Source organism: Bombina bombina, chromosome 3 (genome assembly GCF_027579735.1).
Source record: "Bombina bombina isolate aBomBom1 chromosome 3, aBomBom1.pri, whole genome shotgun sequence".
In the NCBI taxonomy this organism is placed as follows: domain Eukaryota; kingdom Metazoa; phylum Chordata; class Amphibia; order Anura; family Bombinatoridae; genus Bombina; species Bombina bombina.
In genome coordinates, this window is record NC_069501.1 from 595,972,778 (window position 1) to 596,000,403 (window position 27,626).

The window sequence follows — 27,626 nt, forward strand, 5'->3', positions numbered from 1 at the left end:
TCCCTTGTAAGACCTCACCTTTAATATGGAGTGCAGTTCTGGGAACTGATCTCAAAAAAAAAAAATCAGAGAAGGGCCACAAAGCTAATAAGGGGAATGGAGAATTTAAAGGGACAGTCAAATCCAAAAAAACTTTCATGATTTAAATAGGGAATGTAATTTTAAACAACTTTCCAATTTACTTTTTTCACCAATTTTGTTTTGTTCTCTTGGTATTCTTAGTTTAAATCTAATTCTAGGATGTTTATATGCTAATTTCTTAGACCTTGAAGAAGCCTCTAATCTGAATGCATTTTGACCACTAGAGGGCATTAGTTCATGTGTTTCATATAGATAACATTGAGCTCATGCACGTGAAGTTACCCTGGAGTGAGCACTGATTTGCTAAAAAGCAAGTCTGTCAAAAGAACTGAAATAAGGGGGCAGTTTGCAGAGGCTTAGATACAAGGTGATCACAGAGGTAAAAAGTGTATTTATATAACTGTGTTGGTTATGCAAAACTGGGGAATGGGTAATAAAGGGATTATCTTTCTTTTTAAGCAACACAAATTCTGGTGTTGACTGTCACTTTATGAGGAGAGGTTAGCCAAACTGGGTCTGATTTCTCTAGAAAAAATGCGCTGGAGAGGTGACATGATTACTTTATATAAATATATTCAAGGCCCATATACAGAGATGGCAAAAGCTCTGTTTATTCAAGAAACATGTTTGTGACAAGAGGTCACTATTTAAGGCTAGGGGAAGAGAGTTTTAATCTCCTGCAATGGAAATGTTTTTTTCACTGTAAGAGCAATAAAATTGTGGAACTCATTACCAAAGGAGGTAGTGAATGCCAATACCTTAGATACATTTAAAAATGGTTTGGATACATTTCTGGCTAGAAACATAATTCAGAGATATGATTGCTTGTGTTAAATGGGTCACCTTTTAATGGGATTAATTTAAGCTCAACTGGAGCTTTTTTGTAAGTATATTAGATTTGTACAGGTTGAACTTGATGGACTTCGGTATTTTTTTCAACCTCATCTACTATGTTACTATAATAGTAATAATAAGCATGTGTGTGTATAACAATTTGGTAATGGAAAATGTAAATATATGTTAATAATGCAGTGCTTCTTAACTCCAGTCCTCAAGTAACCCTAACAGATCAAATTTTCATAATATCTGAACTGGATCACAGGGGAAATAATCAGCTGCTCAGTAACCATGGTTACAAAACTGATCTCACCCATCAGCTGATTATTTCACCTGTGCTCTAGTAAAGATATAAGGAAAATCTGCCCCGCTGGGGGTTCTTGAGTAATGGCATTGAGTAACAGTATTGTATATGAACCATGAAAGTTGAATTTTGACTTTCATGTCCCTTTAAATACCAAACTGATAAGTACAAGTGCAATAGTAATGATAAAATAAAAAGTTTAAAAAGATATGATACCTGGCAGTATAAAACCAGGTGTGCGTCTACTCCAGATCCTGGGTGGCTCTGAAAAGTGAGAGTAACCCCTTGGCGGGATCACCTGTGTGAAATCACCATCTGTTTAAAATGTATTACACTATATTTTCTTGTTTATGTTTAATTTGAGGCAAGGAACCACTTGAATCACAAATTGGAGAAAGTCCTACGGATCACATATATCCTTATATTTGTATTTATTATGTTTCACCTTTCACTTTTTATTGCATCCCTTTAAATACCAGCTGCCTTCTTACATTTATTCTGATTTGCCAAATGTTTAACCTACATGGTTATTATATTGGTGATAACCTAAAATATTAAATTAATACAGTTAGATTCTGTACTCCTGTCAACATAAAAATAAATCAAAGTCCATCTATAAAAGACTCATAACAGGACAGATTTGGTTTTTTTATTTATATTATCACATCTTTTTAAACAATAACTATTTTGGTGTAGACTGTCCCTTTAAGATTTTTAACGAAATTATTTACACAAATTTTATCATTATTAATTTGTGCTCAGTCTTTTTATGTACACAATTTGCGAGGCACCAGCTCCAACTGAGTATGTGCAAGAGTTCTCAGTGTATACTTCTGAGTTTGTAATTCGCTGATTGCTGTCACATGATACAGTGGGCAGGGAAATGGAAGCAATATTTGAAATTTCTCAGTAAAATATACAGATAATTTGAAAATACTATTGCATTTTTAATAATATTGCTATTGTTCCAAGCCTTATTGGATTATGCAACTGTTGTATTTAATGATCCTTTAAACACAATGCAGAGGATCAAAAAGAATTTAAGTTGAGTTAACACCACAACAACACAAACCCTAACTAAAGCTGTATTGAACCCAAAAACACAAATAAACCTAAGTCTATGCAAATAAAGCGCTCCAGTACAATAAATAGGTTACTCTAAAAAATATATTCACTACAGAAGCCTTTATTCAACAAAACAAAATCATTTGTAATGCATAAACAAAAAGAAAAGCACTAGAGATGAAGGTTAAACTAAACACACAACTCACAAGGGTCAAGTTAATTCACAAATATTGTACATTGGTAATATATTTATATGAAATATTTGTGATTTAATTCAACACCCGTTGTGTGTTTTGTCTAACATCACTCCCTAGCACCATTTCTTCCATTTCCCTTCTGCGCAATAAACCTGTATTTAACTCTTTTGATTTTAACCCTAACTGCAATGCCCTGAACAACCCAAAGAAATTAGACCTAATGGAACTGACACAAACTACCCACATCCCAAAAATTAAATTAACCCTTACCATGCTGTCCTGAACCCACTCTGCAATTACCCCAAACTTTATGGCCTGGAAGTTCTGCATCTCAAGTAACCCCCACAAGAAACATCCCAATTAACCACTCCATTGAAAAGTGTTCCATCTCAGTCACACAGTGTGGATAAAAATCATGTAGAATATTCATGGCTCTAATGTTTAATTTTTTGGTAAATTATTTCCATGTATTCACATACAAGGCCATACCCTCCCAGAGGTTTCAGTGAGATTATTTTTAGCATTTTTCTGTCTAGAAGATATTATCACATATTTGTTTTGTAGTTAAAACTGTTTATTTGTGTCTGCAAAAAAAACATGCCTCTTCTTTACAGCACAAAGTTGAGAAATAGACCTTAAAGGGTAATAAACCCCAAAAATGTATTTTATTAAATGTGCTTAATTTCTTGTTATCCTTTGTTAAAAGGAAAGCAATGGTCTACTGGGAGCTAGTTAAACACATTGAGTGAGCCAATGACAAGCACCTAGATCACAGTAGTGCATTGCTCCTGAGCCTATCTATGTATGCTTTTCAACAATGGATACCAAGAGAACATAGCAAATTAGATAAGAGGAATAAATTGGAAAGTTGTTTAACTTTGCATGTTCTATCTGAATCATGAAAGTTTAAAGGGACATTAAACCCAAATTTTCTCTTTCATGATTCAGATAGAGAATACAATTTTAAACAACTTTCTAATATACTTCTGTTATCTTATTTGCTTCATTCTCTTGATATTCCTTCCTGAAAAGCATATCTAGATAGGCTCAGTAGATTCTGATTGGTGGCTGCACATATTATGCCTCATGTGATTGGCTCACCCATGTGCATTGCTATTTCTTTAACAAAGGATATCTAAATATTGAAGCAAATTAGATTAGAAGTAAATTGGAATTTTGTTTAAAATTGTATTCTCTGTCTGAATCATGAAATAATTTTTTTGGGTTTAATGTCCCTTTAATTTTGACTTTACTGTCCCTGTAATTCAATTGCTCCCCTGCAAATCTATGTATATAGAATCAACTGTAAGTTTCAAGAAACTCAATGAATAGAAGATTGTGGAGTGGAATAGATCTGCACAAGGACCTTAGCATAAAAGCTTAAATATACTGTTAGTGTTTTAGCAAAATTAAGCCATTTAAATTGTTATTATTAAGGTAATCCTTTTTCTCCTTCCAAAAAAATACAGCTGAAAAGTTGATCAAATATGAACCTATTAAACTGGAGATAGTTCACCTCCCAATAATTCCATTAATTTCAAAGATCTATTTATGTATGGTATATAACTAATATAATATATATCAGTCATTTGTTATATATTTGGAAAAATAATCTGAAAAGTTATTATTCTAAAAATGAAAAACCTTTATGTAGAAAACCATGATTTAAATCGAGTTTTACTGCTAGCGATTTAAATCATAATTTTATTCACTTTGATTTAAATCAAATCCCCCCTGATCTCAACAAATAAACCCCACCAAAAAAAATACTTTAAAATATTTTTTTTTAATTACTCGCCATTATAGCAACTTGGCACTTTTTAAAGTTTCACACCAGTTTCTAAATTGTTTAAGGTTTTTTTTCACTTTATAGATTTTAAACATTCCTGAATAGTTTCCTTAGTTTAACCAACCAGCATTGTGTATGAGCTAACAGGAAACAGATACTCAATGGATTCTGCATTCTAATTCTCCCAGCTAAAAATTCAGCAAAGATTAATAGTCATTATAACAAAATAGTGACATTTTGGAGGTAAAGTGTCAGATAAAGTGCAGTAGCAAAATACCATTTTATATAAAAATATTACATATATTTTTGCTTATTTAGGAGGAATGCAGTTCTGATTTAAATGGACATGAAACCAAAAAAAATATTTAATGACAGAGCATATTATTAAATAGCTTTACAATGTACTTCTATTATCAAATGTGCTTCATTCTCTTGGCATCCTTTGTTGAATGAACGGCAATACACTTCTAGGAGCTAGCTGAACACATTGGGTGAGAAAATTACAAGAGGCATATACGTGCAACCACCAATCAGCAGTAGCTCACAGTAGTGCATTGCTTCTCCTGATTCTACTCAAGTATGATTTTCAACAAATTAAATTAGATAATAGAAGTAAATTGTAAAGTTGTTTAAAATTGCATCTGAATCATGTTTAATTTTGACTTTACTGTCCCTTTAAAATATCCCATCAGTGTATAATTCTAATCCCAATGTAACACGAGGCTCTCCTAGAGTTATCTGGTAAAAATAGTTATAGTGCACAGGTAAAATTGCTTACCAGTCCAGGTGTTTGATTTCTTTCCCACTCAGTAACTCTCTGATCTCCTCTCTGCATTTCTCTTGGTATTCTGGATGGCGAGCCAAATTATACAGAATCCAAGAAAGCCCACTGGCTGTCGTATCATGACCTTGAGGTGCAGCCAAAATTAGAATACAAATTAGTCTTTATTCTTATAAAGTATAAAAACATTCTTTCATGATTTAGAAATTGATTTTAAAAAGTTTCCAATTTACTTCTATTTTCAATTTTACTTCATTCTCATTATATTCTTTGTTGAAGAGACTATACTAGGTTGGTACTGTGTAGATGTCTGGAAAACTATATGGCAGCAATTTTGCAAGAATCCTTTTGAGCAGTAGATGCCAGCGGTGTTTGAAAAAAAAAAAAAAAGTATAACAAATTATTATTGCGCCTGAGCCTAACAACATGGTTTTCAACAAAGGCTACCAAAAGAATTAAGTAAATTGGAAAGTTTTTTTTTTTTTTTAAATTGTATACTCTGAGCCATGAAAAAAAAATGTTTTTATATTCTTAGATGCAATGGGTTTATGTTACATGACTTATACCCTCATTTTAGTCATCTTCAAGAACTTGCCTTTGTGCATTGTTGACATGTAAATAATATTGGTAAAAGCCTGGTTAGGGCAAAAATAGTGAGCCCAAGAAGAAATTCAATAGTATTTAAACCATTGTACATTCCCTGCGGATGCTGCCTCAGACCCACTCCACTTCAGTTCTGGCTGAAGTGGAAGTTAAGAAGCAGTGGTCCTAAGACCGCTGCTCCTTAACTCGTCGGCCACCTCTTAGGTGACAGACAGCAATCAGCCCGATCGGATAAGATTGGGCTGATTGACACCCCCTGCTAGCGGCCGATTGGCCGCAAATCTGCTTTTAGGGATTATTCTCATTTGCATCATACAACACTATACAGAGGAATATTGATTCTGATGTTTTAATTAAAGTTTTCATGTTAGCAGTAAAAACTCACTGTAGCAATGTGGTCTTCTTTCCGAGTATGTTTTTTATGTTTTACCATACAATATGCTTTAACATGTCCAAAGTGCTTATTCTGCCTTGTTTAATAATAATATTTTACTAAGGGACATTGATTTTAATAGTTCCCAGGCAAACTTTTGAACTGAATACTGTGACATCACAAGCCCTTTAGCAAAATGGTAAGTAGATTTATTTTTGACAGTGTTTTGAGTAGGGTTGCCACTTTTTGCCCAGAAGATTCCTAGACATTTTTTAAATGGGGGTGGAGAGGGTGTGTCTTGGGGCGTGGCTTCTCATGGCCCCAAATTCAATATGAAATCAAATTTTTATATACAGTATACCTATATTATATACTTAAATTTTATATATATATATATATGTTATATACCTATATTATATATATAGGAAATTATAGATAGCTAATACATTTACATATATGCTGAACTGCCGATGCATATTCACGTGTATACAAATGTTACCACACAGCACACATACTTATGCAAATATATTTGCAAGTGGAGGCGCTTACCTATATTTCCTTCTATAGAAAGCTTCTTTGACCTTTTCTCAAAGATAGGACTATAACACATTTGTTTAGGTGGTGTTGCTATTGCTATACGCTATTTCGGGAAAACCGACAGCGAGCTACTCACTAATATGGCACACAATACTTGACAAGGACACTGTAAATGCTAACATATTTTGAGTGGCGTGCCTACACGAGGACCAATCATTGCCCAGACACGTATCCTCATCCAATAGGAACGTCTGGATTTCTCACAGCTGCTCACGCCCTTTTTAGCATGCAATAGTTTTGACGTTTGCATAGGGTATATGTGTGTACCGAGTACTCCTCTGTCTCTCTTCCAGACTCCACCCCGTGTTTTAGTAACCCCGGGCTAAGAGCTGCCTTGGCCTGCTAAGTTTTTTTTTTATGTGCGATCACTGCTGCTGCTTGCTGTGCCAGGGGAGCTCTTAGCCCGGGGCATTTGAGGGTAGTTCTGGGACACAGGACACGCAGTGTCACACCGGGACTGTCCCGGTGATACCGTGGCGGGTGGCAACCCTAGTTTAGAGACTTGCTAGAAGTGTAATTCCAAAAAAAGACTTGCTCTTCCAAAAGACAAATTTGTGTTGTATTTCCAAAAAACAAAAGTGTAATTCCAAAAACGAAGATTGTACTTCCACAAAAATAATTGTATTTGTAATGAACGATTTGTAGTTTTTAAAAAAATGTATTTCCAAAAAAAAAAAAAAATTGTATTTCAACATTAAGATTTATATTCATATGTCACAATTTATGTGCAGTGCTAAAGAATAACACCCGCTTGCCTTTTTGCCTTTATTCTATACACGTACACCAGGGTGCTTCATGTGTTTCTCGGCACAAGGCTTGGCTAAGTTGTTTAAGTGCCCTCTAGTGGTTAAATATAGTAAAACTATGACAAACTGGCTGTTAAAAGGATTATGTTTTAAAGGGATAGAAATGTCAAAAATTAAATGTGAGTAGGTGCATTTCAATTTGATATAGGACCATTTTTTCAATATACTTCCATAAGCAAAAATGCTTATAATAAAAGTTATAACTGTTTTTCTGCAACATATTCACATATCCTGTGAGGGCTCCGTGCATCACACCAGTACATAGTGCAGAATAATATAACATTATCTTAGCGGCACCTTTATAAATCTAAAGCATTTCCTAATTTTTTTTTATCCCAAAGTTGGACTCCGCTCAAGGTTCTACAAACAAAGGTTCTTGTTGTTCAAAAGCGCTTCACGGGCGCCCTGTCTAGTCAAAGCATTGAGCAGGAGCAATCTACATTCACAGATCAGAGCAATCTACATTCACAGATCAGAGCAATCTACATTCACTCCAATGGCACGATCAGGCACTCTGTGACTAGACAGCGCGCCCGCAAAGCGCTTATGAACAAAAAGACCCGCTCAGAAGAACCTTGAGCAGAGTCCAACTTAGGGATAAAAAAAATAGGAAATGCTTTAAATTTTTAAATGTGCCACTAAGATAATGTTATATAATTCTGCACTATGTGCATAATTATATAACATTATTTTGTATGTTTACTGTCCCTTTAAGTCTTCAGAAGCAATGATTACCACCACCAGCTCACTGGGAAGGTGTGGTGTTTGAATACTGGTGCACAGGCCATCACAGGATATCTGCGTATGCTGCTGAAAAACAGTAATGACATTTACTAGAAGCATTTTTGCTAATGGAAGTAAATTGCACCAATGCAATTTCATTTTTTACCTCTTTACCTTTAATACAAGGTGAATCCAGGAAGACTAAGACTAAGCTGGAGTACAGCGTGCAAAAGGAGGTAGGATTAATAAATTCCACCACAGCATACTGTATTTGTGCACAATAATAACAGCCAGTGTCGTAGCAAAAAGGTGTCTTTTGCGTTATCCCCTCAAATAAAAAAATAATTGCATAATGGCAATGTACAGGGTTATTCTCCATGTGAGACAAATATATATTTTGGGTTTGCGTTATTAAAGGGACTGTAAACTAAACTTTAATGATTCTGATAGAACATGTGATTTTAAATAACGTTTCAATTTACTGGATTTATTACATTTGCTTAGTTCTCGGGTAGGTTCAGGAGCAACAAGGCTTTACAAGGAGCTAGTTGGTGTTTGGTGGCTGCACATATATGCCTCTTGTAACTAGCTCACCATATGTGTTCAGCTAACTCCTAGTAATGCAATGTTCTGCCTGTTTACTCTTCAACAAAGGATACCAAGAAAAATAAGCACATTTTCTAAGAGAAGTAAATTGAAAAGTTGTATGCTCTATCTGAATAATTCATTTTTTGCTTTAAGAAATTCCAGTGAACGAATAGGGAATAAGGGCTTTGCCAGTTGCCTATTATATAAAATTGAGTTGGTTAGTAACTATGTCTCCTGGCCAGTAACTTTCTTTCCATCACTATATTACATTCCTATTACATTAGCTCTCATAAAACAAAGCCATGTGTAGTTCTAACAATGTGAAAAATAAGTTGTAGAATAATAAGTGAATGAAAGCATAATTTATGCTTACCAGATAAATTCCTTTCCTTCCTGGCAGGGAGAGTCCACGACTTCATTCCTTACAACAACTGGCCACCAGGAGGAGGCAAAGACACCCCAGCCAAAGGCTTAAATATCCCTGCCACTTCCCCTGTCCCCCAGTCATTTTGCAGAGGAAAGCAAGGAAAAGTAGGAGAAACATAAGGGTATAAAGGTGCCAGAAGAAATAATATAAAGAGGGAGCCGCCCATAAAAAAAAATAATTATGGGTGAGGTTGTGGACTCTCCCTACCAGGAAGGAAAGGAATTTATCTGGTAAGCATAAATTATGTTTTCCTTCCACAAGGCAGGGAGCGTCAATGACTTCATTCCTAACTGTTGGGAAAACCATACCCAAGCTCCAGAGGACACTGAATGAATAACGGGAGAGAAAAGAAAAAAAAGAGGCGGACCCTATTCTGAGGGCACTACAGCCTGCAAAACTTTTCTCCCGAAAGATGCTTCAGCCGAAGCAAACACATCAAACTTGTAAAATTTAGAAAAAGTGGTGTGTAAGGAGGACCAGGTAGCCGCCTTACAAATCTGATCCATTGAGGCTTCATTCTTAAAAGCCCAAGAGGAAGCCACTGCTCTAGTGGAATGAGCCATTATTCTCTCAGGAGGCTGTTGTCCCGCTGTCTCATAAGCAAAGTGGATGACACTCCTCAACCAGAAAGATAGAGAAGTCGTAGTAGTCTTCTGCCCCTTAAGCTTCCCCGTATAGATGACAAACAAAGAGGAAGATTGTCTGAATTCCTTAGTAGCCTGAAGATAGAACTTTAAGGCACGAATCACATCTAGATTATGAAGCAAACGTTCCTTCACTGAAGAAGGATTAGGACACAAGGAAGGAACAACAATTTCTTGATTAATGTTACGATTCAACACCACCTTAGGGAGGAACCCTGGTTTAGTGTGTAAAACTGCCTTATCAGCATGAAAAACCAGATAAGGGGGACCACATTGCAAAGCAGAAATCTCAGAATTGCAAAGCAATAGCCAACAAAAAAAGTACCTTCCAAGATAACAATTTAATGTCAACAGTACGCATAGGCTCAAACAGAGCTTGCTGCAAAACACTAAGAACAAGATTGAGGCTCCAAGGTGGAGCCCCAGATCTAAACATAGGTCTGATCCTAGCCAGGGCCTTAACAAAGGACTGCAGATTTGGAAGCTCAGCTAATCTTTTGTGCAGTAACACTGACAGGGCCGATATCTGTCCCTTCAAGGAACTAGCAGATAGGCCCTTCTCCAGTCCATCCTGGAGGAAAGCTGAAATTCTAGCAACCTTAACCTTATGCCAGGAAAAGCCACGCTCTTGACACCAGTACAAGTCCTCCACACTTTATAGTAGATATGAGTAACTGGCTTACGAGCTTGAATCAGAGTGTCGATAACACTCTCAGAGAACCCTCTTTTGGCTAAGACTAAGCGTTCAATCTCCATGCAGTAAGCCTCAGAGAATCTAGATTTTTGATGAACGAAGAGACCCTGTATCAGCAGATCTCTGCAACAAGGTAAGGTGAGTCTCCGCCCACTCTAGTATCTGAGATATCTGAGTATCTGAGATACTTCTCTCATCGCCAAGGAACTTCTCGTTCCCCCTTGATGGTTAATATAGGCAACCAAGGTTATATTGTCTGATTGGAATCTGATAAACTGGCGACGAACCTAGAAAGAGCCAAGCCTTCAAGGCATTGAAGATTGCCTGGAGTTCCAAAATATTGATCAGAAGGGAGGACTCCTCCTGAGTCCAGAGACCTTGTGCCTTCTTGGCACCCCAAACGGCTCCCCAGCCGGAAAGGCTTACACCCGTAGTCCTAATCTCCCAAGACGGTCTCAAAAAGCACATGCCTTGGGACAGATGATCTGAACAGAGCCACCAGGAGAGCGAGTCTCTCAACAGGCTGTCCAGCACAATCCGTTGAGACAGATCTGAATGGTCGCCATTCCATTGTCTCAGCATGCATAGTTGCTACTGCAATACCTCATGTTCTGGCAATGGCTAGAAGAGCCCCCAGAACCTTTGTTAATATCCTGGAAGAAGTAACTAGGCCAAACGGAGGAGCTATGAACTGGAAGTGCTGATCCAGAAAAGCAAACCTCAGGAAATGAAATTGTTCCCTGTGAATCAGGACATGAAGGTATGCATCCTTCAGGTCTATTGTGGTCATAAACTGTCCTTCCTGAACCAGATGCAGGATAGACCGTATTGTTTCCATCTTGAAAGAGGGAACACTCAGAAACTTGTTTAGGCACTTTAGGTCCAGAATTGGACGCAAAGCTCCCTCCTTCTTTGGAACCACAAAAAGGTTTGAATAAAAACCCAAACCTCTTCCTGCTGTAGGTACCGGGACAATTACTCCTAGAGAGGAGAGATCCTGTACGCAACCTAAGAAGGCAGCCCTCTTTTCTGGTCTTGTCAAATGACTGGAGAGTAGAAATCTGCCCCTGAGCGGATGAGACTTGAATCCTATCCTGTATCCTTGAGATACAACCTCCAAGATCCAAGGATCCTGTACATCCTGGAACCAAGCATCTGAAAAAAAAAAGAGACAGTCTCCCCCCTACTCAATCCGATCCCGGAACGGGGGCGCCCCATCATGCCAATTTGTTCTCAGCGGGCTCCTTAGTCTGTTTGGACTTATTCCAGGAGGGAGCCGGCTTCCAAGTACTTGGGCTGCTCCAACTTGGAAGAGGACTGCTGTTGTTGTGACTTGTCAGCACGATAGGAACGAAAATTAGACAGTTGCCATCCCTTAGGCCTATTCTTCTTATCCTGCGGTAGAAAGGCACCTTTCCCTCTGGTAACCGTAGAGATAATGGAGTCCAGCCCTGGACCGAACAAAATCTTCCCCTTAAAGGGAAGAGAAAGGAGTCTGGATTTAGAAGTCATATCCGCAGACCAAGACTTCAAACAGAAAGCCCTGGCGGGCTAGACCCGCAAAGCCAGCAGCCTTAGCATTTATGAGAATAATCAGCATATTTGCATCACAGATGAAGAAGTAGCAATTCTCAGTGCCTTAATTCTCTCCTGAATATCCTTGAGGGGAGTCTCCACCTCAATGAGCTCTGACAGAGTGTCGCACCAGTAGGTAGCTGCTCCTGCAATTGCGGCTACAGCTGCCCCAGGTTGAAATAAAAATCCTGTATGTTGAAACATCTTCCTCAGAAAAGTTTCCATTTTTTTATCCATAGGCTCTCTAAAAGAAGAACTATCCTCCAGAGGGATAGTAGTATGCTTAGCCAGTGTGGAGATAGCGCCATCCACCTTCAGGATGGAGCCCCACAAATCTAATTGAGAGTCAGGGACCGGGAATCATTTTTTTAAATTAGACGAAGGGGAAAAAGAAGTTCCTACTCTTTCCCATTCATTAATAATAATGTTCGCCATCTTTACTGGCACAGGAAATGTCAGAGGGACCTTCCTATCTTTGTAAACCCTGTCTAATTTAGGGATCTTAGGCTCCTCAGGGAGTGTAGCCTCTGGAACCTCTAGAGTAGACAGAACCTCCTTTAATGAAAAATGCAGATGCTCAATTTTAAATCTAAAGGAGGGTTCCTCCACTAAAGGAGGTTTAGAAACTGAAGTCTCCGACTCAGAAAGTTCACCCTACAGAGCTACAGAGGTTAACTCATCCTCGGATAACTGGGATTTAATAGCTAAATCCGACAAATATTTAGATGACTCTAGGTCAGGAGAACTATGTAACCTTTCTCTTGCGTTTGTTAGAGCGAGGTATGGCACTCAGGGCCGCAGACACCACCATTTGTAACTGCGCGGTAAAGTCCGCTGGAAAAAAGCCCCCTCCAGATGGAGGATTAGTTGAGCCGCGGGGAACTGCATGTGGAGCGGGTAATGTAGAAAGGGTAGTAATTTCTCGGGACCCAGATTCCTGAGAAGTAGACGGCTCATAAGGGCTAATAGCGCTATGAGTATTAGCAGGCTTGCCTCCCTTCTTAGACTTTAGAACAGTGTTTAGGCAAATGGAACAAAATTGAGCAGGTGGGCAAACCACAGTCTACTCCTAATATAAACAGGAAGCAGAACCTTCTAATGTAGTATCACAGTCCCCCATAGCTTTGTATATACCCACAGAAGGACAATTAAAAAGAAACGCTTTTATTTAAAAAACGGCACCTTAATACTCCCAATGGCTGGGACACTCACCACCTCCTAGACCCAGACAGCTAACAGTGAAAATGCTCTCCACAGGAGTGATGTCTGCAGCAAAATCTTAGGGAATGAAAGAGGCTGCACCCGGTCACGTGGTACATAAGACAGGGCTTCCCCTGCTATGAAAAAGGGTGCCAAGCTATTATGAGCTACGCAACACTTCAAAAACGAAAGTGAAACCCGTTAGTCTATGAGCCTAAAAAACTCACATTAAGCAGATATAAATCCCCAAACTGTTCAAATAATCTCCCTGAAGGAGATATTAACCCTTGATCCTATCGAGGTATAAATGCGCCACACTGTGACCCTGTATAGCATTTTAAATTGTATATATAAAAATGGTCTTACCCACCAGGATCCATGCTGTGGAACAGACACAGCCTCTCAAGTGTGACAGTCTTGCAGCAGCTCTTCTGACTTGGACTTGAGTGTGTAGCAGCAAGCAGTGAAACTCGTCAACACTGATTGCTCAGGAGCTGTTAGGCGGCAGTCTGGATGGGTTGCATCTCCAGACTCTAACATTCATCAATACTCTCACTGAGAGGTTGACATGATTACTTAAAACTACAGTCATTTCTTGAAGGGAACATACCCATTACAGAACTATCCAAATCTTCTGGCACTTCTCTTCCACCTCCTATAGTGATGAAAGGCAAAGAATGACTGGAGGATAGGGGAAGTGGGAGGGATATTTAAGCCTTTGGCTGGGGTGTCTTTGCCTCCTCCTGGTGGCCTGATGTTGTATTTCCCAACAGTAAGGAATGAAGTTGTGGACTCTCCCTGCCTTATGGAAAGAAAACAAAATATAGCTCAACCTACAGGCAGTGCAGAATTATTAGGCAAATGAGTATTTTGACCACATCATCCTCTTTATGCATGTTGTCTTACTCCAAGCTGTATAGGCTCGAAAGCCTACTACCAATTAAGCATATTAGGTGATGTGCATCTCTGTAATGAGAAGGGGTGTGGTCTAATGACATCAACACCCTATATCAGGTGTGCATAATTATTAGGCAACTTCCTTTCCTTTGGCAAAATGGGTCAAAAGAAGGACTTGACAGGCTCAGAAAAGTCAAAAATAGTGAGATATCTTGCAGAGGGATGCAGCACTCTGAAAATTGCAAAGCTTCTGAAGCGTGATCATCGAACAATCAAGCGTTTCATTCAAAATAGTCAACAGGGTCGCAAGAAGCGTGTGGAAAAACCAAGGCGCAAAATAACTGCCCATGAACTGAGAAAAGTCAAGCGTGCAGCTGCCAAGATGCCACTTGCCACCAGTTTGGCCATATTTCAGAGCTGCAACATCACTGGAGTGCCCAAAAGCACAAAGTGTGCAATACTCAGAGACATGGCCAAGGTAAGAAAGGCTGAAAGACGACCACCACTGAACAAGACACACAAGCTGAAACTTCAAGACTGGGCCAAGAAATATCTCAAGACTGATTTTTCTAAGGTTTTATGGACTGATGAAATGAGAGTGAGTCTTGATGGGCCAGATGGATGGGCCCGTGGCTGGATTGGTAAAGGGCAGAGAGCTCCAGTCCGACTCAGACGCCAGCAAGGTGGAGGTGGAGTACTGGTTTGGGCTGGTATCATCAAAGATGAGCTTGTGGGGCCTTTTCGGGTTGAGGATGGAGTCAAGCTCAACTCCCAGTCCTACTGCCAGTTTCTGGAAGACACCTTCTTCAAGCAGTGGTACAGGAAGAAGTCTGCATCCTTCAAGAAAAACATGATTTTCATGCAGGACAATGCTCCATCACACGCGTCCAAGTACTCCACAGCGTGGCTGGCAAGAAAGGGTATAAAAGAAGAAAATCTAATGACATGGCCTCCTTGTTCACCTGATCTGAACCCCATTGAGAACCTGTGGTCCATCATCAAATGTGAGATTTACAAGGAGGGAAAACAGTACACCTCTCTGAACAGTGTCTGGGAGGCTGTGGTTGCTGCTGCACGCAATGTTGATGGTGAACAGATCAAAATACTGACAGAATCCATGGATGGCAGGCTTTTGAGTGTCCTTGCAAAGAAAGGTGGCTATATTGGTCACTGATTTGTTTTTGTTTTGTTTTTGAATGTCAGAAATGTATATTTGTGAATATTGAGATGTTATATTGGTTTCACTGGTAAAAATAAATAATTGAAATGGGTATATATGTGTTTTTTGTTAAGTTGCCTAATAATTATGCACAGTAATAGTCACCTGCACACACAGATATCCCCCTAAAATAGCTATAACTAAAAACAAACTAAAAACTACTTCCAAAACTATTCAGCTTTGATATTAATTAGTTTTTTGGGTTCATTGAGAACATGGTTGTTGTTCAATAATAAAATTAATCCTCAAAAATACAACTTGCCTAATAATTCTGCACTCCCTGTATGAAAAAAATGTCTTAGAAAATTCACCTTCAAACATAAAGGTGTCCACCTCATCTCTCATCTCTTCATCAGAAAGTTGATTTCCATCTTCATCCTGGGTTCAAAAATAATAAGTTACTGCTGCACTTATATTGTTTTATACTTTTTCATTCATCTGTCAACAGAGCTAAAGCCACCTGTGAGCTACTACATTATTGTCATCATATAACTCACAGCTATCACACCTAGATATTATCATGTTTATATTAATGTCTGCAGACAATGTACAGGTATATTATGCTAACTCAGTGTAAGTTTTGTATATTCAGAAAATATACTGGATATTGTTTTACTCTTTTCTTTTTTTTTCTCAAGGCACATGTCTTTATCTAGCACTCCCAATAAATGGCAACCTGGAAATTCACTAAACATTACACTGACAGGATCACATACCTATGTATGACAAGATCTGCACAGGATAGACTCGTAATAGACTCATAGGACTATACAATTTGGGTAGCTGTACAAATAAATTATAGTAATAATAATACTCTCAATAGTAATAATAATGATAGTAATACTCTCTATAAACTGACCCTGTTCTCAAGCTTGTATCATTGCATTAAATTATACATAGACCTTGGATGCTGGGAACCTATTACTATTTTTGTTATTGCTGCATTATTCTGACTAAAAAGTTTTTTCTATATGGCTATTGTAATTGGCTCTCTCATTCTCATCAGTACCTATTTTCTCTACTCCACTTCTTGCACCTAGCAACCTCCCCTGTCTCACCTATGCCACAACTGAGGTGCAAGAACACCTGAAGATAAAACAATTAGACACAAAATTGTTCACAGATATGACGTATATAATTGTATATCTGTATTAAGTAAGTGTAATTATCTGTTTTACTTTATTATCTATGCCATCGTGAAACATAAAAATTACATTTTGACTTATTAGGATTTAAGCTTTTAAAGGCTTAACCCCCTCACTACCGGGACTTTCAGAGAATAACTTGCCCCAAATGTTTTGCCTTTTTGCTATCACTCTGTTTAAGCAGAAATAGAGCCTTGCGTGTTTTATTTTTTTTAAGTAGACAACCCAAGATATTGATCTAGGCTCATTTTGGTATATTTAATGCCACCATTTTACCGACAAATGCGATAAAAAAAACAAAAATTGTTAACTTTTTCACAAACTTTGAGTTTCTCACTGAAATTATTTATACACTACTTGTCCAATCATAGCACAAATGGTTGTAAAAGCTTCTCTGGGATCCCCTTTGTTCAGAAATAGCAGACATATGACTTTGCTATTGCTTTTTGGTAATTAGAATGCTGCTAATTGCAGCTGTGCACGTCACTTCTATTATTCCCAGCAGTGAAAGGGTTAATCGGGCAGCTTGTAAGGTTAATTTTAGCTTTAGTGTAGAGATTACCCTCCCCCCTGATCCCTCCCAAACAGCTCTTCTCTTCCCTGACGCTTGCACCTCTAAATCAATAGCCGTGCTTACATACAGACCACTGTCAGTGGTAAATCCAAGCGTTTGTTAAATGTTTGTTAACCCTCCCCCCTCTAACTATTGTACACCATCTTAGGTACTGGCAACTGTCTGCCAGTACCTATAAAATGTCTTATATTTTTTTAATTTATTTTTTATTTTCTGTAGTGTAGTGCTCCACCCCTCCAGGGATTAGTGGTTAGGGACCCCACCCCCCTTTCCTGTAGCGTAGGTCCCCATCCCTCCATCTCCATTTATTTTAATTAGTTTCTGAAGGGCCATACTAGAAGCAGAGGTACAGTGAAGGTTATTTATTAGGGAACCTCAGATTCATTTCAGCATGTAATGAAGTATATTAAATATTTGGAATAATTTTGTTTTATAAAGGCCATCTGCAACAAAGAACTGTTATGAACCATCCAGATAAATAAAATTATTTCTTACACAGTTTTATAATGTATTTGTTCTCTGACCTTTGATAGTAAGAGTATATCAATGAAGTCTGTGGTCTTCCCTTGCTTGGACTTGATCCAGGCGTCTGCCCCTTTCTCTTGTAGAGCCTTCTTCCTCTGTTGCACTACACCACCTGTAAAGTCGTGCACAATCTTGCATGCCTGACGGAACTTCTTTCCATTTGAGGAGAGGCGGTAGATGAAGTCAAAATGATGAGGAAGATAATGTTCACGTTTCACCACCAGAGAGCTCAGCTCATAAATAGCAGCAATGTAATCACTTGGCTCTCTGCAATATATTAAAGGGACATTGTACACAAGATTTTTCTTTGCATAAATGTTTTGTAGATGATCCATTTATATAGCCCATCTCGTAGTGTTTTTATAAACATGTATAGTTTTGCTTAGTTTTTTAAGATCATTGTGCTGATTTTCAGACTCCTAACCAAGTCCCACAGTGTCAAATATATACACACGTTTACAGTCTACTGCAGGCTTCTGTTTGTGTTATCTGTCTTTTCATATGCAGGGAAGGGGGAGGGGGGGGTGTCTGCTCTTTTTGTTTAACCAGCCCCTTTTAGTGGGCGTCCCGGACTACCTGATCAACAGTGCTAAACATGGAGCTTCTAAGTAAGTTTTTAAAAGTTTTTTTACTGGATTTTTCTATCCGTATCTGTGCATATTCTTCTTTATAGTAGTGCCTATTACATGCAGTTATATGAGAGTTGGTGTATACTGTCCCTTTAAGGTACAATAGAAAAACAGCACCAGTAGGTTAACCTTAACTATGTCTAGATATCTTAAGTCTGTATCATACAAAAGCTAAGAAAATGTATAAGTGTATTAATGACACAACCTCCAGTGGTTATAACAAAGTCAAAAACAACAGTAATAGGTAACCAAATAGAAAATTAAAATGTGTATAAGAGGTGTATTAGATCACTGTGATACTATAAAAATGTCACAATAGAGTACAGGGAGTGCAGAATTATTAGTTATTAGTATTATTTTGACCACATCATCCTCTTTATGCATGTTGTCTTACTCCAAGCTATATAGGCTCGAAACCCTACTACCAATTAAGCATATTAGGTGATGTGCATCTCTGTAATGAGAAGGGGTGTGGTCTAATGACATCAACACCCTATATCAGGTGTGCATAATTATTAGGCAACTTCCTTTCCTTTGGCAAAATGGGTCAAAAGAAGGACTTGACAGGCTCAGAAAAGTCAAAAATAGTGAGATATCTTGCAGAGGGATGCAGCACTCTTAAAATTGCAAAGCTTCTGAAGCGTGATCATCGAACAATCAAGCGTTTCATTCAAAATAGTCAACAGGGTCGCAAGAAGCGTGTGGAAAAACCAAGGCGCAAAATAACTGCCCATGAACTGAGAAAAGTCAAGCGTGCAGCTGCCAAGATGCCACTTGCCACCAGTTTGGCCATATTTCAGAGCTGCAACATCACTGGAGTGCCCAAAAGCACAAGGTGTGCAATACTCAGAGACATGGCCAAGGTAAGAAAGGCTGAAAGACTACCACCACTGAACAAGACACACAAGCTGAAACGTCAAGACTGGGCCAAGAAATATCTCAAGACTGATTTTTCTAAGGTTTTATGGACTGATGAAATGAGAGTGAGTCTTGATGGGCCAGATGGATGGGCCCGTGGCTGGATTGGTAAAGGGCAGAGAGCTCCAGTCCGACTCAGACGCCAGCAAGGTGGAGGTGGAGTACTGGTTTGGGCTGGTATCATCAAAGATGAGCTTGTGGGGCCTTTTCGGGTTGAGGATGGAGTCAAGCTCAACTCCCAGTCCTACTGCCAGTTTCTGGAAGACACCTTCTTCAAGCAGTGGTACAGGAAGAAGTCTGCATCCTTCAAGAAAAACATGATTTTCATGCAGGACAATGCTCCATCACACGCGTCCAAGTACTCCACAGCGTGGCTGGCAAGAAAGGGTATAAAAGAAGAAAATCTAATGACATGGCCTCCTTGTTCACCTGATCTGAACCCCATGGAGAACCTGTGGTCCATCATCAAATGTGAGATTTACAAGGAGGGAAAACAGTACACCTCTCTGAACAGTGTCTGGGAGGCTGTGGTTGCTGCTGCACGCAATGTTGATGGTGAACAGATCAAAACACTGACAGAATCCATGGATGGCAGGCTTTTGAGTGTCCTTGCAAAGAAAGGTGGCTATATTGGTCACTGATTTGTTTTTGTTTTTGAATGTCAGAAATGTATATTTGTGAATGTTGAGATGTTATATTGGTTTCACTGGTAAAAATAAATAATTGAAATGGGAATATATTTGTTTTTTGTTAAGTTGCCTAATAATTATGCACAGTAATAGTCACCTGCACACACAGATATCCCCCTAAAATAGCTATAACTAAAAACAAACTAAAAACTACTTCCAAAACTATTCAGCTTTGATATTAATGAGTTTTTTGGGTTCATTGAGAACATGGTTGTTGTTCAATAATAAAATTAATCCTCAAAAATACAACTTGCCTAATAATTCTGCACTCCCTGTATGTATAGACCAATCATACAGCACACACTCAAAAACTTGCAGGTTGATTAATTTCTTGATATTTTCCTGTTGTTAATTCTGTGATAACTAGGTTTTACCAACCAAAGGGGCTCATTTTTGCTGTTCCAACCAGATAAAAGATACAATAACAAAATTAAGAAGTTGTAACTATCCAAGGGGGTATTGCATTTTTCAAAATCTAAGTGAATAATTAAGGAAGGGAAAAACAAAACGTACTCTTGGCAATCACTGTCATAACTGAAGGTACATTTCAAAAGTGTATCCAATGTCATAAGACTTATGTGCTCAAACATATCCAGTGACACGGGTCCCTCTGATGCCAGCCTCCTCCACTTTGCCTGTGGAAAAAACAGAGGATGTTATGTTAGGTAAACGTTAATCTCCTACTGCAATTTTTAACAAGGTAATCAAGTAACACTCACACAGTAAGTTCACGAAAAAACAAAGATCCCACAATTAATTCATACAGACATTTTAATATCTTATCCCTATGTAGTACTTACCAACAATAAATAGAGGCTATACGGAAGATCCAAAGCCTAAAAACCCAATGTTTCAGGTAGGCATAAGCCTATTCTTCTACCTGCCATTTACCTCCCATTCTCAAAGCAGTAGGACACAAGGGGAAGAAGGTTGATTAGTATTATGTAGGGACATTAGACAACATCTGTACATTTCTGGTACTGCTGGATCACTCTAGATCAGGGGTGTCCAAACTTTGCTCTCCAGAGGTTTTGGAACTACATTTCCAATGATGCTCAGCCAGCATTTTATCTAGCTGAGCATCATGGGAAATGTAGTTCCAAAACCTCTGGAGAGCAAAGTTTGGACACCCCTGCTCTAGATGCAGTCAATTACAAAGGATATCAAAGCAGTAAACTATTCAAAGGAATAAGGTCTGTAAAAACAAAAACAGACATAGGACAATTATTATGCTGGAAAAGGAAAAAAACATCCATATTTTACTTCAAAGCGTTTAAAATGCCCATCAGGTGGTCTCACTGTTCACTCTGATTTTTGTCCTATGATAGACGATTAATCTTTTAAACCTGTCAATGTGCTATTGCTTGAGCATTGAAGACATATCAAAATCATAATATACAAGACCCAATATTTTTAAATAACCGTGTGAGCCTCAACCTTTAGACTAGAGAATGACCAATTGTTTTTGATACCTGTCTCTTGAGTGGTAAGCACATAGGCGTCTTTCTTTAGAATGAAATTTAAAGTGAAGGTAAACTTTGGTGAATGAAAGCCCGTTTTTTAAAAATACTATTAAAAACAGGGGCACTTTCATTCATCAAAGTTTACAAAGCAGCCGTTTTGATTAAAAACTTATCTTTTTTTCTTTTCACAGCCAGAGCAGCTTCCCCCTCCTGGAAATCCTCTCTTCACACGTCAGCAATGACTAATCCGGCTTCCTCCAATCACAGCATGGCCTCAGGCAATGACTACTCTGGGGGGAAATCCGTGATTGGAGGAAGCCAGATTAGTCATTGCTGACGTGTGAAGAGAGGATTTCCAGGAGGGGGAAGCTGCTCTGGCTGTGAAAAGAAAAAAAGTTAAGTTTTTAATCAAAACGGCTGATTTGTAAACTTTGATGAATGAAAGTGCCCCTGATTTTAAAAGTATTTTTAAAAAACGGGCTTTCATTCACCAAAGTTTACCTTCACTTTAAGCATGAAAAAAGAGGAAGTATTTTTATAAAAAAAAATTAATAACAATTAGTATCTACATTTTATTTAATTTCAATTAAAGTTATATTTTAATTTGCATGCTATTTTATGACACGTTTGTAAAGAGTGCTGTTTCATTTTGTTTTGTTTTTTGCAGCAATGACTTTTGACCCTGTGTAAATGCAGTAATAGCAGATAATGCTGAAAAGTTAACTTGTAATGTACTAGAACTAAAAGCTTTCATAAATCCTTAGTGCAAAAATTCAAGAACATGAGATAAAGTTGGAAATTGAATTGATGTGACTGCATTTATGCAGAACCAAAATCCAAAGCAATCCTATGTGACTAAATTAATGAACAGAAAACACCTAAAACAAGAGAATGTAGATAATGTGAAAACTTTTTGGGGCTTGTGGTGTGCTCAGTCATCATATGCAAGACCTAAGTTAACAGATGGAAGAGTGTTCCATGGAGCACAATGTTTGAACACAGAGGCAGGGTTTGTCCATGGACAATCTTAGTAAATTTAAGAACCATCCAAACTGTTATTTTGTTTTTTTGCAGGAAACAGAAAATTAGAGAAACTGGAGTCGCCACATTAGACAATGGAAAATGTCTGACAAACCACTCCATTCGATTATTGTTCTTTAAGATCATGAGATCTATCACAGGAGTCATTTTATAGGGTTTTCAGATTTGAGTCTATTTCTGTTAATTTGAAAACCATATGATCACCAATTTATCATCATCATTATAAGGTTTTCAAATGCATTTTGTGGCATGACAACACTCATGGGGACAATTCAACTGTATAATTTCAATCGGTAAGAAACACTTGCTGGAAGTGAAAAGAATAATAATAAAAAAAAACAAAAAACATTTTTTCATCAGGTTTTCGCAGAACGTTTCGGACTCTTCAAATTCTACACAATGAATCTGTTAAAAACCCTTTGTTTTATGTTTTAAGTGGCATTTATTGGCTGTTCACACAGCAATTTTCATTAATTGCACACAGGTCATGAATTAATATTAATGGTTAAGTAAAAAACTGCATTAAAAAATATTAGGAAGTCATCATTAATAATGAATCCATTTGTAGGCATGTTTCACTTTGGTCACATATCTTTAGCCTCCATGAAGGTTTGTAAAAATCCCACCCGAAAGTCCTGGGAAACCACTGGCCCTTATATTTTTTTGGGAGTTTAACTAGACTTTATTATACCATTTTCTAGTTCAAGTGGTTATTTTTTGTAAAAAATTAAATGCAATGGAATGGTTTACAAAATATATAAATAAATCACCCAATCTACCACACTATAATTTCAAATAGGAATTCTGATAGACTGAGGAAATTAAAACAATCACCAAAACATGCATTCTCCCAGAAAAGACCCAGAAGATGGACCACACAACTATTCAAAAGATACCGTTATAGTTCTGCTCAGTGTAGATTTGGTTAGGCTTTCTGTATAAATGAAGGTCTTTTAGTACCATCTTGGTACCTTCACTGCCATAATCTGCTGTTTATGTTGGGTGTGCAGAAGAGCCAAAACACATTTTTCAGTAATTATAGTCAAGTGGTGTCGGGGGTTCATATATGGTTGGAACACCCACATATCCATTCCATATGGTATCAAAGGTTTAGATTGTGTGCACAATTTGCTCCCGGTGTGCAGTATCACCCAACAGTTGGCCCTTCCACCAGGGACTGAAACGTCTTCTCTTAAATGCAAGATAATTATGTGTACAAAATCTAGCAACACTTTGGGATCAAGTTTTAAGGGTTGTAAGGAACATCAGGGCTAAGGAAGAGTTTTTATTCACTTGCAACAACAATAAAAATCTCTATGTTGTGATCTGGAGCTTGGAATTTTAATGGAGTATGTTGAAGTATCTGTGGTTGGCTCTACCTGAATCTTCTCCTATCCAAGTACAGCACCCTGAGAAGTAAGATGCTTAGAGCAAGCAGATGGAGAGTGGGAGTATGTGGATTGTGGCACCCCCACCCCTTTCCTTTCCCCACCTTCCCCTGATCGCATTATGGAACAAGGCCCTCTATTAGTCCAGGATTATGTAGTTTGTATCATTCCTGACCCAAAACATTGGTGCAGTTTTGCTCTCCACCCCACTGTTTACATGTCTACAATCTGAATCCCAAACGTTAGGTAATGAAAGACTTATAATACATTATTATAATTACCGTCTCTTTTCTTTGTGTATCTCTATTACACCATAACTCTTGTATATACAATTAGGTGCTCTTCCTACTAAAAGTAGTTTCACTATTCACTTAACAACACTTTTTAGTAGCTTGAGCTATGAAAAAGAGAAACCTGTAATAAAGAGAAACTTCCCTGTATGGTACAAGGTAGCGGTAACACATTCAGTGCTTACATGCATGATGTCTGTGCTCTTGTTGAAGATCTTCACATAGTGTTTTAGGATATCAAAGTGAAAGGCTGGTGTCAGAAGACGTCGATGTTTCATCCACTTCTCTCCACGGCTGAGCAAGAGGCCATCTCCTATAAAATCATCAAGTTCAGACCTTGATTTAACTTCTTGACAAATTAAATGGGTTTTTTTTTTGTTTTGTTTTTTTACAAATAATGGATTTGAAAACACTGCAAAATGTTCTTCAACTATTATACAGAAATACATTTTATTGGGTTGAGTTTCTACAGGACACAACTAGTCAAATGAATAGAAAAACAGAATTTATGTTTACCTGATAAATTACTTTCTCCAACGGTGTGTCCGGTCCACGGCGTCATCCTTACTTGTGGGATATTCTCTTCCCCAACAGGAAATGGCAAAGAGCCCAGCAAAGCTGGTCACATGATCCCTCCTAGGCTCCGCCTACCCCAGTCATTCGACCGACGTTAAGGAGGAATATTTGCATAGGAGAAACCATATGGTACCGTGGTGACTGTAGTTAAAGAAAATAAATTATCAGACCTGATTAAAAAAACCAGGGCGGGCCGTGGACCGGACACACCGTTGGAGAAAGTAATTTATCAGGTAAACATAAATTCTGTTTTCTCCAACATAGGTGTGTCCGGTCCACGGCGTCATCCTTACTTGTGGGAACCAATACCAAAGCTTTAGGACACGGATGAAGGGAGGGAGCAAATCAGGTCACCTAAATGGAAGGCACCACGGCTTGCAAAACCTTTCTCCCAAAAATAGCCTCAGAAGAAGCAAAAGTATGAAACTTGTAAAATTTGGTAAAAGTGTGCAGTGAAGACCAAGTCGCTGCCCTACATATCTGATCAACAGAAGCCTCGTTCTTGAAGGCCCATGTGGAAGCCACAGCCCTAGTGGAATGAGCTGTGATTCTTTCGGGAGGCTGCCGTCCGGCAGTCTCGTAAGCCAATCTGATGATGCTTTTAATCCAAAAAGAGAGAGAGGTAGAAGTTGCTTTTTGACCTCTCCTTTTACCGGAATAAACAACAAACAAGGAAGATGTTTGTCTAAAATCCTTTGTAGCATCTAAATAGAATTTTAGAGCGCGAACAACATCCAAATTGTGCAACAAACGTTCCTTCTTTGAAACTGGTTTCGGACATAGAGAAGGTACGATAATCTCCTGGTTAATGTTTTTGTTAGAAACAACTTTTGGAAGAAAACCAGGTTTAGTACGTAAAACCACCTTATCTGCATGGAACACCAGATAAGGAGGAGAACACTGCAGAGCAGATAATTCTGAAACTCTTCTAGCAGAAGAAATAGCAACTAAAAACAAAACTTTCCAAGATAATAACTTAATATCAACGGAATGCAAGGGTTCAAACAGAACCCCCTGAAGAACTGAAAGAACTAAATTGAGACTCCAAGGAGGAGTCAAAGGTTTGTAAACAGGCTTAATTCTAACCAGAGCCTGAACAAAGGCTTGAACATCTGGCACCGCGGCCAGCTTTTTGTGAAGTAACACAGACAAGGCAGAAATCTGTCCCTTCAGGGAACTTGCAGATAATCCTTTTTCCAATCCTTCTTGAAGGAAGGATAGAATCCTAGGAATCTTAACCTTGTCCCAAGGGAATCCTTTAGATTCACACCAACAGATATATTTTTTCCAAATTTTGTGGTAAATCTTTCTAGTTACAGGCTTTCTGGCCTGAACAAGAGTATCGATAACAGAATCTGAGAACCCTCGCTTCGATAAGATCAAGCGTTCAATCTCCAAGCAGTCAGCTGGAGTGAAACCAGATTCGGATGTTCGAACGGACCCTGAACAAGAAGGTCTCGTCTCAAAGGTAGCTTCCAAGGAGGAGCCGATGACATATTCACCAGATCTGCATACCAAGTCCTGCGTGGCCACGCAGGAGCTATCAAGATCACCGACGCCCTCTCCTGATTGATCCTGGCTACCAGCCTGGGGATGAGAGGAAACGGCGGGAACACATAAGCTAGTTTGAAGGTCCAAGGTGCTACTAGTGCATCCACTAGAGCCGCCTTGGGATCCCTGGATCTGGACCCGTAGCAAGGAACTTTGAAGTTCTGACGAGAGGCCATCAGATCCATGTCTGGAATGCCCCACAGCTGAGTGACTTGGGCAAAGATTTCCGGATGGAGTTCCCACTCCCCCGGATGCAATGTCTGACGACTCAGAAAATCCGCTTCCCAATTTTCCACTCCTGGGATGTGGATAGCAGACAGGTGGCAGGAGTGAGACTCCGCCCATAGAATGATTTTGGTCACTTCTTCCATCGCCAGGGAACTCCTTGTTCCCCCCTGATGGTTGATGTACGCAACAGTTGTCATGTTGTCTGATTGAAACCGTATGAACTTGGCCCTCGCTAGCTGAGGCCAAGCCTTGAGAGCATTGAATATCGCTCTCAGTTCCAGAATATTTATCGGTAGAAGAGATTCTTCCCGAGACCAAAGACCCTGAGCTTTCAGGGATCCCCAGACCGCGCCCCAGCCCATCAGACTGGCGTCGGTCGTGACAATGACCCACTCTGGTCTGCGGAATGTCATCCCTCGTGACAGGTTGTCCAGGGACAGCCACCAACGGAGTGAGTCTCTGGTCTTCTGATTTACTTGTATCTTCGGAGACAAGTCTGTATAGTCCCCATTCCACTGACTGAGCATGCACAGTTGTAATGGTCTTAGATGAATGCGTGCAAAAGGAACTATGTCCATTGCCGCTACCATCAACCCGATCACTTCCATGCACTGAGCTATGGAAGGAAGAGGAACGGAATGAAGTATCCGACAAGAGTCTAGAAGTTTTGTTTTTCTGGCCTCTGTCAGAAAAATCCTCATTTCTAAGGAGTCTATTATTGTTCCCAAGAAGGGAACCCTTGTTGACGGAGATAGAGAACTCTTTTCCACGTTCACTTTCCATCCGTGAGATCTGAGAAAGGCCAGGACAATGTCCGTGTGAGCCTTTGCTTGAGGAAGGGACGACGCTTGAATCAGAATGTCGTCCAAGTAAGGTACTACAGCAATGCCCCTTGGTCTTAGCACAGCTAGAAGGGACCCTAGTACCTTTGTGAAAATCCTTGGAGCAGTGGCTAATCCGAAAGGAAGCGCCACGAACTGGTAATGTTTGTCCAGGAATGCGAACCTCAGGAACCGATGATGTTCCTTGTGGATAGGAATATGTAGATACGCATCCTTTAAATCCACCGTGGTCATGAATTGACCTTCCTGGATGGAAGGAAGAATAGTTCGAATGGTTTCCATCTTGAACGATGGAACCTTGAGAAACTTGTTTAAGATCTTGAGATCTAAGATTGGTCTGAACGTTCCCTCTTTTTTGGGAACTATA

At 38.9% G+C, this 27,626-nt stretch overlaps 1 protein-coding gene across 6 annotated transcripts in view; it reads right to left on the reverse strand.

Moving 5' to 3' along the window:
- The window catches only part of LOC128653722 (ultra-long-chain fatty acid omega-hydroxylase), a 136,734-nt gene that overhangs the window by 21,296 nt on the left and 87,812 nt on the right, over positions 1 to 27,626 (reverse strand). For all 6 annotated transcript variants that reach the window (XM_053707179.1, XM_053707178.1, XM_053707177.1 and 3 more), the window contains 5 exons: positions 24,248 to 24,375; positions 20,394 to 20,515; positions 17,644 to 17,911; positions 15,712 to 15,778; positions 5,052 to 5,181 (listed from right to left, as the gene is read on the reverse strand). In XM_053707179.1, the coding sequence (XP_053563154.1) occupies positions 5,052 to 5,181; positions 15,712 to 15,778; positions 17,644 to 17,911; positions 20,394 to 20,515; positions 24,248 to 24,375 (715 nt within the window). The remainder of the gene's footprint in view (positions 1 to 5,051; positions 5,182 to 15,711; positions 15,779 to 17,643; positions 17,912 to 20,393; positions 20,516 to 24,247; positions 24,376 to 27,626) is intronic.